Source organism: Pararge aegeria, chromosome 24 (genome assembly GCF_905163445.1).
Source record: "Pararge aegeria chromosome 24, ilParAegt1.1, whole genome shotgun sequence".
Lineage (NCBI taxonomy): Eukaryota > Metazoa > Arthropoda > Insecta > Lepidoptera > Nymphalidae > Pararge > Pararge aegeria.
The window spans coordinates 1,753,483-1,765,804 of NC_053203.1; the positions used below are offsets into that span (position 1 = coordinate 1,753,483).

General features: G+C 35.6%; 2 protein-coding genes across 2 annotated transcripts; both read right to left on the reverse strand.

The window, feature by feature from the left end:
- Nucleotides 1–5,178: 5,178 nt before the first annotated feature.
- On the reverse strand, nucleotides 5,179–7,273 carry LOC120634516 (carbonyl reductase [NADPH] 3-like). Its single transcript, XM_039905190.1, has 2 exons — nucleotides 6,499–7,273; nucleotides 5,179–6,392 (listed from the first exon to the last, which is right to left on the reverse strand). Exons 1-2 carry the CDS (start codon nucleotides 7,136–7,138, stop codon nucleotides 6,214–6,216), a joined length of 819 nt encoding a protein of 272 aa, XP_039761124.1. The 5' UTR covers nucleotides 7,139–7,273; the 3' UTR covers nucleotides 5,179–6,213.
- Nucleotides 7,274–7,780: 507 nt separating this feature from the next.
- LOC120634592 (carbonyl reductase [NADPH] 1-like) lies at nucleotides 7,781–10,355 on the reverse strand. Its single transcript, XM_039905319.1, has 2 exons — nucleotides 9,612–10,355; nucleotides 7,781–8,600 (listed from the first exon to the last, which is right to left on the reverse strand). Exons 1-2 carry the CDS (start codon nucleotides 10,243–10,245, stop codon nucleotides 8,401–8,403), a joined length of 834 nt encoding a protein of 277 aa, XP_039761253.1. The 5' UTR covers nucleotides 10,246–10,355; the 3' UTR covers nucleotides 7,781–8,400.
- Nucleotides 10,356–12,322: the final 1,967 nt, after the last annotated feature.

Consider the following 12,322-nt stretch of genomic DNA (forward strand, 5'->3'; position numbering starts at 1 on the left):
TAGACTTATTTGTTATATGACTAATAATTTGATAAAAATAATAATATTACAAACTAACATTAAAACTTACAAAAATATAAGCCGTCTAACTTATGGGCATGGTACCCAAAACGCTGGCGTTGGGCTAAAAAGTGAAGCTCTTGGGTCACCAGACGTCAAGGCCGATTTTTGGGACACGATATCAATATTTTTTTTCGCGTCAGAAGTCGTTACAAATAGCGGAATAATTACGACGCTTAAACCTTTGAGCGGATTCGGCAGCTGCACCCGCTTTTTGTGACGTACTAGGTAAGTGAGAAACTGCTAACGTATCAATGCAGGTAGCATCTCACGCCAGCGCACGCCCCATCAACCACGGTATAGTAACTGTAGTCATACCGTCTGATCTCTTGCCATGATCCCTAAACAAACCGGGAGGTTCTAATTGTGCATGGATCGACGCACAGGCCAGAGCGCGACAGACTATATCATTAAAAGCTCCAGCACGGTCAGCACTTTGATTATAAGCCCATGGTGACCCAATTGATTCACACGACTGTCACGAGGGCAGTAATATGGCTCGCACTCCTTAATTCCCAAGCGTAAACATACGGCCACGGAAGCGATGTGCAGTCGAGTATTGTACCTCGAATAGTGACAGAATCCTTTTCGGATACCGCTATAATTCGCGCCTTATCCGATGCCGAAGTGCATTGTGCCAAGATTACATGTAGTTCAGTCATTTAAGCTTAAATCAGGTAAGAATCTCGGAATTCGAGATACCCAGCTGTAAGTCTGTAAATACTTGTATATTGACACCCTAAAAGTTGTCTTAAAACCTACTAAAATACCTTAAATTAACAAATATTTATAATCATTGATTTATCGATGGTTCATCAACTATATATGGCGCGTTTTCGATCGGAGGCACCGGTTGACTGAAGTGATGCTGTGACCGCGCGCTCTCCGCCCTCTACATCGAAAACGGTTCACCGTATAAAAAAATTGTTTAAACAAAATTTGTAGATAATTTTGTATTCAATAATATTGATAAAAAACACAAGTAGCAAAAACCCCATAGGAAATGAGATATTTACAAAAAACCGATTTTTGCGACCTTGGACCTTTAATTTTAATAGTTGACTAAACCCTACGATATGTAGGTTTTGAGGAATCTTTTAGGGTGTCAATATACAAGTATTTACAGCCTTACAGCTGGGTATCTCGAATTCCGATGCGAACTTACTATAATGACTGGACTAATGCTGTTTACACGAGAAGTAATATCTGGTTTATAATCATCGTCATCACTTCAACCGATTGAAGTCCACTGCTGGACATAGGTCTTTTGTAGGGAGTTCCACAATACACGGTCCTGGAACGCTTTTTTCAGTGGCTCCCAGCGACTCGTTTAATGTCGTCTGTCCAACTCGTTGGGGGCCGATCAACGCTGCGTTGACTTGTGCGGGGTCGCAGTGGCGTGCATAGAGGGTATGCACAGGGTATGAAGATGATATAAAATGAAGAAAATCTTTAGTACGAGTAACTAATACTTAAGGGTAGGCTTTTAATAATTCTTACAATGCTAATCCTTAAGTTTTTGTTATAGCCTTGTTTTTGTCTACATACCCTCTATGCACGCCACTGCGTGGTCGCCATTCCATCACCTTGGTACCCCAACGTCAACGTCCAATATCTGGTTACATTATGATATTAATGATGCAGCGAAAAAGATATTATCATCATATCTCACTTATCCAGGTTCGACTTTATTTAAATAGAGACATGCTAGTTGCCACGACACGCGTTGTGTGTTGATTCAAATCAAACCGTTCTATTTTCCATATCCTCAAACGCTACAAACGCGCCATACAAAGAAATATTGATCCGAAAATTTGCGTGCAGGGGGTTCAAACTCGGTCCTCTCTAAAGGAAGGCTTACGTGTGAACTACTAAACTATCACCGTTCGAATATCATCATCTCTTTACCGATTGACGTCCACTGCGGGACACAGGTCTTTTGTAGGGAGTTCCAATATCCACGGTTCTGAGCCGCTTGTTTCCAGCGGCTCCCAGCGACCCGCCTGCCGGGCTAGAACAGACAGGAGACAAAAATTATATCCCCCGATGATATAATAAACGTATCCACCTACTAAAGCACACACACACGCACAATCATACACTCAATCATCGAGACAACAATTCAAGGAGAGCACTGTCGCCTGTAATACAGGTTTTTACCTAAATCAGGGACAGTAGATTTTAAATTGCACCATTACATACACACCACATAATTTGTGAGGTACGCATTTGTTTTTATAATTACTTTACATTATAAAAACTCTATGTACCTACATTCATGTGAATAAAATTAATTATTTTAAATTAATTTAATTAAACAGTTTTCTAGGATAAAAAAAAAACAAACAAAAAAACTACATAGAAACCTCCGTTACTATTGTAATCTTTATATTGTTTTTAAAATGGCCGACTGACGCAGTGGGCTGCGACCCTGCTTTCTGAGTCCAAAGCTTTGAATTCGTTTCGCACAACTGGAAAATCTTTATGTAATGAACGTGAATGTTTTCCAGTATCTGGGTGTTTATCTGTATATTGTATTAATATATATTATTCATAAAAATATTCATCAGCCATCGTACGCTTACTATGGGGCTAAACAGCGACTTGTGAATTGTCGCTGTATATTTATTTGTTTGTTTCATAAAGCCTGATTTTTCAATCGCCAGTCTCTAACGAATACATTTCATAAGTTTCTTAACAACTTCTAACGTCAAATTTATTCCGTATAAACTACAATATTATAATATTGTACAACAACTTGCTATTTGAATTCATTTGACTCGACACACTGCGCGTGGCGTGTTTTAATGTGTTTGCGGCTTGAAACTTAGTAGTTGTGTGTTGTAATGTGTCATTAGAAAATATTTTTTTTAAACAAGTTTTTTTTTTAATTCCTTCTATTAGTTGTAAGTTAACCTCAAAGTTATTCACTCATTTCATAACTTTTTCATATATCGTTAATTCCAATGCATAGGTAATTTATCCACTTTTGAAACGTCAGATCTGTCTGTTTATAGTGACTCTTTTAATATTCTACACAGCCTTAGCCCTTGACTGCAATCTTACCTAGTGATAAGAATTGATGCTTTCTAAAATGGTAGCGGGCTAACCTGTTATCTATTAGGGAGTATAGTAGTAATATTAAACCCACAGTTCACCAATAGTACCTCTGCAGGGCTAGCAAATTCAGGAGACAAAAATTATATCCCCCGAATTTATATATAATTTCATTATATCCCGAAATGAACGTGGCTACCTGCTACAGTACGGGAACAGGGAATAGGAAAAGTTTATTCCCGTTTATTATTATTACACATATATTATTTGGATATTATTTCCACTTGTGCGCCAGTGAGAGTTGATAAGTCTGTGGGAGAAGATTAATTTTTATCCTTTCCCGGGGTTGAAAATTGTCCCCTGAACGCTAAATCGCTTAGCGGCACGTGGCTAGGTAACTAGCCACGGCCGAAGTCTCCCACCTGTATACACTGATACATTGGTAGGTCAAAAACTACCTTATAGATCGTGTTAAAATATTTCTGCACCTTTCGCATATAATGCCGATGTCTCTAAATCGTTTAAGTATTTTTTTTCTTTGTATTAATAATTGACGGACCAAGCAGACGGCCAACCTGATGATAAGTGGAAACCGTCGTATATAAACAGAGCACGTGCTGCAAAATGCCGCTCTGTGAACATCAATTTGAGGCGTAGGTGTTAAGCATCATGTGACTGTAGTTACACCGGCAACCGCACCCTTCAAAACGGAACACAGCATTGCAACAATGCTGCTTAGCGGCAGATAAAAGCATGGTGATATTACTTCCCCTGACAAGCTCTGCCACAAATAGCTCTACTACTACTAAGTATCCACTTTTTAACCGACTTTTAAGAAAAAAGGAGGATGTCCTCAATATATATACACTTATTTATTACTAGCTATTGCCCTTATCTATATATATAAAAGAAAGCTGTGTTAGTAACTCAAGAACTGCTGGACCAATTTGTATGATACAACATAATCATAACAATCATCAAAAAAAAAAATGATCCGCGGTACGAAGTTCGCCGGGACAGCTATTATATTATGAAAATTAAGCTCAATTTGCTATACTCAGCGAAAAGCAGGAGAATCTGTATGGTGTAATTTATAATTTCTTCAACTCTTATACTCCACACCATCTTCACAACAGATCTTCGGCAATGTACCCTCTACGCACGTTTCGCTTCGAAACCGGAGCATCTTGAGATGTTGACTTTACAATGAATAATTAATTGTTAAGAAAAATTCACTTTCAAAGTCATATCCGCAAAGTCACGCCTGCTTCTATCCAATAGCTACTTCCCGCATAATGCATAACTTTGTTTTTTTAACTTTGCTTATATTGATGGAAAGTAGCAGAATTTCTAATATCAAGAAACGTAATATGGAATTTATTCCATACTAGTTGTTGCCTGCGACTTAGTCTGCGTTTGATTTTGTTTTTTGATGTGGCATTAAATTTAGTTGTAGTTCTAAAAAAAATTAAAGTATTCAGTATCGCTAAGCCTATGAGGGTTTTGCTGCTGTCCGCTGAGGAGTTCTGTCGTCTATCTCCAACCACAGTTTGGGCAAAATTAAACACATATTATAACCTCTATAGTACAAAAATAATTATTTAAATCGGTTATAATTTGTCTGAGTTATGGTGTAAAATCGTCAAACACTCATCCCCTCTCCCAAAGGAACCGAGCTTAATGTCGGGATAAAAAGTATCCTATATTACTTCTAACACTTCCAAGAATATGTGTACAAAGTTTCATGAGGATCGGTAAAGCAGTTTTAGCTTGAAAGCGTAACAAACAAACTTACTTAAACATTTATAATATTAGTAGGGATTATGTTTCTTGATATTAGAAATTTGGAAAAGAAAGAACATACCAAAAATTATCATATTTATATAATACTAGCTGACCCCATCTGTCGGGCAGATCTGTGAATCTAAATTATCCAGGTCCACCTGTTTAGGAGGAGTTCAGTGACATACACACGCACAGAAGAAATATATATACAAAGATACACATGCATTATAGGAAAAAGTTTATTTATATACAATTTTACATACTTATATTAATTTACTATAAATAAGACTGAACCTGAGTTTTTTTGTTACTTCGGAAAGACTTCTGCACCAATCTTGACAAAACTTTGGCACATACGAGTATTTAGCACTAGCTGTCATTTTCCTCAAATAAAAAGTAGCCTATGTTACTCTGCACATTTTAACTATCCCTATGCCAAAAAAATAAAGTTGATTGGTTGTTTAGGGCACTATTGATGGACAAGCAAACAAACACTCTTTATATCAGCCAAGTATTTTAGGACAAACATTTCCAAACAGTTTTATCATATATTCAAAATATGTTTAAAACATTAAATAAAAATTCTTATAAAATAAGTTAAAAGCAAACAAATAGCATTATCTTTATGTAACTAGATGTATCCTGTATGGTTACATGGCTCTTACTTTTCAGGTTGATTGTGAAAATATATCATTTTGATATTTGTTATTTTTTTCATACACAATTGAACGCTTAAAAAGCTCATCATATTTTAACACTATTAAAATATATATATCTTATATAACCTATATTTGTACAATCCAAAAAAAAATCCTTAAAAAACAACATAATGTTATACATGTTTAGTTGCAGTCTACTACAGTACATACACTACATATTAATTTAGTATACATCACCACTCAATTGCAAATATATTAAAAATAATAAAAGATTGTAATTATAAAAATGTCATAATATGTACAATATGATGGAATTATAACTTGTATTAGCTGTATGCCATAATCAAAAATAAGAAAAAAAAAACTGAATTAATGTTTTGTGTGCAGGAATTCTTTTACAGAATAAAAACACTTAACCACCAACCAGATTGCAAACAATATTTTTTGTGCCGCTATAACATGGTTTAGCATTTAATTTAACATTTTCACACAGAAGAGAATAAAAAAGCAGTTTGTACCTACTATAGCAAAATCACTGTTTTTCATATTATTATGAGCAAGATTTACTGCTATGCAACAAAGCTCTTATTAACTTTGTTATATTATCGTTTTTGGTTTAAATTGCTTGTTTATCAAGGAAGATAGAAGGCATTTAGGCTTCCCAAGCCACAATCCACATATTGCTCCATACAAACTTGCCTTTAACTGAGTCTGGAGCATCCAGCGCAAGGTATAGTGGTGCTTGGGCACACTCGTTGATCGTTTGGTGACCTTTTTGAGTGGTCATGTCTGTGTCCACAAAACCAGGATGCACTGAGTTTACTTTTATATCTGAAAATTAAAGCAAAAACTTTTATATTCTATGCATACATTTACATTATAAAGGGCAAGTAGGCTGTCTGCTTGGACTGTCAAATATTATTATAAAAATTCTTACCTTGATCATTAAGTAGTCTCTGCTGTATTTTAGTCAATGCATTTATCCCAATTTTTGAAACAACATAAGGCGATATTCCCCACTCACCAACATGAGTGCCCATTTTGGCTGCATCTACGTATTCACGCATCAAGTTCGACAGCTCTGGTATTGTCAGAGAAGGATCTAGGAAACGCTGCCGCAGATTTTCACTGGGTATATATTTGAGTAGGGCGCTAGAACTGGATACGTTCACTACTCTAGCACCGTCACGCAGTAAAGGGAAGAGTTGTTCGCACGTTGAAAGTGTAGAAAAGTAGTTGACAAACAAGGTTTTCTCGGCCTGAACTGCGACCGATTCCATAGCGTTTTCTATAAACATAATGGCTGCGTTATTCACCAAAATATCAATGCCTCCATAAGATGCTTTTATGTAACTACTGAATATTTCGACACTTTTGATATCAGTGATGTCCAACTGGTGGTACTTTGGGCTCAAACCCTCTTTTTTCAGGTCTGCAACTGCTTTTTCCCCCTTCTCGACGTCGCGCGATGTCAGGTAAACAACGCCTTCGTATCTGTTGCAAAGTCCGCGGACTATAGCGAATCCTATCCCTTTATTGCTACCGGTTACGACAGCTACTTTTGAACTCATTTCCATATAATTTAATCTTTAATCCAATATTTAAAATCTAGCACCGGCGTTTTACACAAATCCAAACTTATCACCGAAAACATACTGAAAATCAATGACTGAAAACATACTGAAAATCAATGACTGAAAACAAATCTGCCGGCACCACAGACCAGTAAATAAGGCGGCACTGTAAGTGTCACTTGTCAGCACAAAACACTGACAGGAAACAGAAATAAGTACAACGTGCCGATTTGGCACACCTAAAAGCCAAAAAAGCAAAAAAGAAGAAGATAAAAATGCTGAGCATGCTAAACAGAAATGACAAAAATTGGAATTTAAATTAACGTCAGCTGCTCTTAGTTTAACACATATTTTTTCGCGATTAGAACGTAGTTGTAGCTTACAGTATTCCAGCATATCACAGGAATAAGAACACAATATCTTACATATACACGAAATCTAATAAAGAAAAATTGATTTAATTATTATTGTTCTGTAAGAACCCTTCCCAAAATACCCTTTCTGTTAATTCCTCAAGCATTCAAACCAAGTGTGAATGCTTGGATACAGAAAATGTTTTCACAGAGTTGTATGAATGGAATTAGGATTTGAAAATAAAGACAACATACAAAAAATAATCATTTATTTTATAAAAATATACAGAATTTACTAAAAAAGTTATTTTATATACATTTCATTTTGAATTCTATGTGTATACTATATAAATGCGACTTGTGGATATAATAATACACAAACATGGATAATAATGCTCCAGCAGAGTAGTCTCTTTCAATGTGACAATGGCAAAATAATATTGCTTAGTGCATGTTTAAAGCCACTCTAGCCATTCCTAGTGATATTAATAGAGGTCAATGCTCATCTTAAACATATAAAACAATATTAAACAATCTGGGTAATCTTACAAAAGTGCTGTACAAATAAAAAGTGTTTTTATAAATAGATGTAAGTTTGTATATTGACAAAGTTTTCAATGATTTCCCATTTGTTATTAGGGCAAATAAAAAATCATGATAATTTGAAGTTTTAGAAAGGGCACTTCAGATAACATCCCCTTTATCACTTTGAGCAGCCAGAATATAGAAAGGCAAATATTTACTGAAATAGCCCATTAAGTATTATTATAATTATTGCCGCTGGATCCAAGCGGCTCAGAACCGTGGAACTTGGAACTCCCTACAAAAGACCTATGCACCAGCAGTGTACGTCTATCGGTTGATGTGATGATGATGATGTAATTATTGATTTTAGTAGGACACAGCAAGGTACTAGTATTTCTCTTCTGGTATTTCACCGTCCCAAGACACAATCTTCTTGTTGTACCATATGAACTCACCTCTTACTGAATCTGGAGCATCCAGCGCCAGGAATAACGGAGCTTCTGCACCCTCATCAATCTTTAGGGGGCCTTTGTGCGAGGACATGTCTGTGTCCACATAACCAGGATGCACTGCATTTACTTTTATATCTGAAAATTAAAGTACAAACTTAGTTAACCAAGGGTTGGCAACTTTTTAAAAATGTGCCCGGTGATCTAGAGTAAATCATCAATAGCCCATAACATCCACTGTTGGACTAAATACTTCTGTGATGGGAGGGTTTGCCCATTATTACCATGCTGGGCAGACAGGTTGGTGACCGCAATTGATGGTAGTAATAGTACAGAGGATGATGCTTCCTGGTGTCCGTTATATTCCCTTAGTTTCCTTGTATGACACCCGCAAGAAGAGGATGGTAGTGGCAACTGTATACTGATCGGCCGTCACCACATGGCAAATCAGAAAGGGTAAATAAGCTTGTACTCTTGTACCAGCTATACTAAGTCAAGTCAAGTCAAATATTTCTTTATTCAAATAGGCACATAGATGGCACTTTTGATGCATTATTATATACATAGCAGTTAGTAGTGATGGCGATGACTACAATCGTAAACTTAAAACAAAAGCTACGAGGGTTCCAATTGCGCCCTGGTTTAAGAAAAAGCCCACAAAAAACTTAGCCGGGTGTTCTTTTTGTTATCACCATATCACATTGTCATTAGAGAATATTTAAGAAGCAACCTGGTTAGAGCAATTGTTTACACCCAAGCATTTTTTTTTTTTAAGTAATCCTATATACTATAATAGGACTTTTCTATAAGCTTTCGCTTAATACAAACTTTGAACTTCTTTAGGTTCACTAGATAATGAGAAAATAAAAAGGTACAGGGAGTATACCTACCCATATTATGCTTAATAATGTTACAATCCTCAGTTGCTGTTAGCAAATTCTTTTTTTGACAGTTTGTCTGGTAATGATATACATTGGTTAAGCTGCATATATTTAGATTGAAGATATACGTTAGATGGCAGGTATAGGCTAGTGGCAAGGAGCTTATTGGCTGAGCAAATTCTTGCTTGGGGGATTGCCCTTAGCCGATGAAGTTCTACATTCACTTTTTGTTATTCAAGAATAAGCTCAATATCAAAAATGAAATTACCTCTGTCATTAAGCATTCTCTGCTGTATTTTAGTCAAGGCTGTTAAACCAACTTTGGAGACAACATATGATGAATTACCCCACTCAGCTGCCTGAGTGCCCAGTTTGGCTGCCTCTACGTATTCACGCATCAAGTTCGACAGCTCTGACACCGTCAGAGAAGGATCTTGGAGACGCTGCCGCAGATTTTCACTGGGTATATTAGTTAAATGGCCGCAAGAACTGGATATGTTCACCACTCGAGCGCCGTCACGCAGTAAAGGGAAGAGTTGTTCGCACGTTGAAAGTGTAGAAAAGTAGTTAACAAACAAAGTTTTCTCGGCCTGAACTGCGACCGATTCAGTTGCGTTTCGTTTAAATGCAATGGCTGCGTTATTCACCATAATGTCAATGCCTCCATAAGATGCTTTTATGTAACTACTGAATATTTCGACACTTTTGTTATCCGTGATGTCCAATTGGTGGAACTTTGGGCTCAAACCTTCTTTTTTCAGGTCAGCAACCGCTTTTTCCCCCCTTTCGACGTCGCGCGATGTAAGGTAAACAACGCCTTTGTATCTCTTGCAAAGTCCGCGAACTATCGCGAACCCTATCCCTTTGTTGCTACCGGTTACGACGGCTACTTTTATACTCATATTTATTTAATTTGTTTTACTCCAAAGTTTAAAATACGTAGGTACACGTATATACGTGTTAGTACGAGCACAAGTTATTTATTTACTGGTCTGTGAAACAGTTAACACAGGCCTCAAAATGTCAAGTTTCAGGCGCAGACTACAAAAATGTGTCAGAAATTTATATGACATATGGAATTTTACTTTGGGTTAATGCTGCTAATATTAGCACTATTATCGTGCTGCAGAAAGGTGCTGTTCGTTAATAAATTTAAAGGTTTTAAAATAATGACAGTGTATAGTCAGTACATATTTGAAAATTTAATGTACGTTCATAAAAACATTTCTAAATTTAAGAAAAAATATGACTGCAATAATTTAAACATTAGAAGTAAGAATAAACTTACAGTGCAATATACTAGGTTACATAAAATTCATAATTCGTTTAAAGGAAATTGCATTCAATTCTACAATAAACTACCTATTGACATCTTGGAGATGTTTCTTAAAAGGTATAGAAGTCCTATTATAGTTTAAAGGACTACGTAATCGATAAAAAAGCTTGGGTGTGAATTATTGCTCCAACTAGGTTGCTCTTCTAATAATTTTAAATGACAATGTGAGATGGTGATAACAAAACAAAAACCCCCGGCTAAGTTTCTTGTGTGCTTCTTCTAAGACCAGAATGCGTTTGGAACCCTCGTAGCTTTAGTTTTAAGTTTACGAATGATAATCGCCATCATTTCACTACAGTGTAATTTTCATGTACGCATCAAAAAAAAAATTCCACGTATGGGCCTACTTGAATAAAGATATTTTTGACTTTTACTTTTATCTGCCAATCAGAAAGACAATCTTCAGTTACAGACCAGACAAAATAAACATTTTTTAAAATAAAAATTATCGACCCGCCAAGCAGCGACTGCTTGGCGGGTCGATAATTAGTTGCCACGTAGTTATTAGCTATTAGAAAACTAAGTAAAGTGATTGCCTAAACAAAGCAACAAATGATCACATCTTAGGGCATGCAAGGGACAAGTCCTTTAAAGTGCCCCGTGATGATTACTTAGTTGTGATGAAATTATTATCAAATACAACGCGTTAATGAAAACCGAAACAATACTTCACAGGCTTTAGATATAGAGGTACATTATGTACTGTCTCTGAGAGTTATCTTTGAAATCGAAAACCTAATAATTTCGAATTGCCATAAATAAATACTTAGAATGTTTTCAATTCGTTTGTATGGAAAAATATGCGTCTTGCATGCATCTTTTAATCTAATATTTTTACAGAGTAGTTCCTTATAAAATTTACTTATGCATTATTTCGTAATTCTGTTACACGTTGCAATATTGCAAATTTTCAACCTGTGGTAGCAACAATTTCGTTGACACGTTATTTAATGTATTACATTATTGGTTCTTGCTCTCTATTATATTTTATACTAGAAATGAAAATAAAACCAAACATATATAGAAAATACTTTTATTCTCTCATACACTCATAATAGTCACTGTGTGGTAAGTACATTATTATTTTTATCAAAAAATAGTTTTACATTAATAATTCTTAACTAAATGGACGGTAGCAATTTTAAAACATTCTTTTTTATCAACATCAGTGCAGTCTTTAAAAATCAAAGACATAATATCTCGTAATAAAAGAGACAATAAAATAAAAATAGTATATTATACAACAAGATTGGTAGATTAGATTTTAGATTTGATTTTCATCACAGTTACAAGGAAAAAAATTATCAACCAAAATTAAAAAACATATTAACCAAAATATTAAGTACGGAAAATAGCGCAACGGTTTTTATTTGCGCGCCAAGTTAAATTAACATACAGCCAGCATCATTCTCTGCAGATCTCTCTCTCTCACTCATACAACCTATATTAAAAACTGATCAAAGGGAATATTTTCGTTAAAACAATCGAAAATCGAAACAACTGTAATAGCATACTTGGGGCCATGCTAGTTGGCGTAGTTAGAATGAATTAGAATCAGTGCTATCAAATTTACTAAGAGCTCGATTTTTAATTATTCAATAACTGATACATAAATTTGGCATTTTTATTCCTCAGTGAAAAAT

What these genes read in the sequence shown, in the direction of transcription:
- LOC120634516 (XM_039905190.1), bottom strand. Translation starts at nt 7,138, where the DNA reads ATGGAAATGAGTTCAAAAGTAGCTGTCGTAACCGGTAGCAATAAAGGG. An exon ending in GAGACTACTTAATGATCAAG is followed by an intron (nt 6,393 to 6,498) that starts GTAAGAATTTTT and finishes TTTAATTTTCAG; the next exon opens with ATATAAAAGTAAACTCAGTG.
- LOC120634592 (XM_039905319.1), bottom strand. Translation starts at nt 10,245, where the DNA reads ATGAGTATAAAAGTAGCCGTCGTAACCGGTAGCAACAAAGGGATAGGG. An exon ending in GAGAATGCTTAATGACAGAG is followed by an intron (nt 8,601 to 9,611) that starts GTAATTTCATTT and finishes TTTAATTTTCAG; the next exon opens with ATATAAAAGTAAATGCAGTG.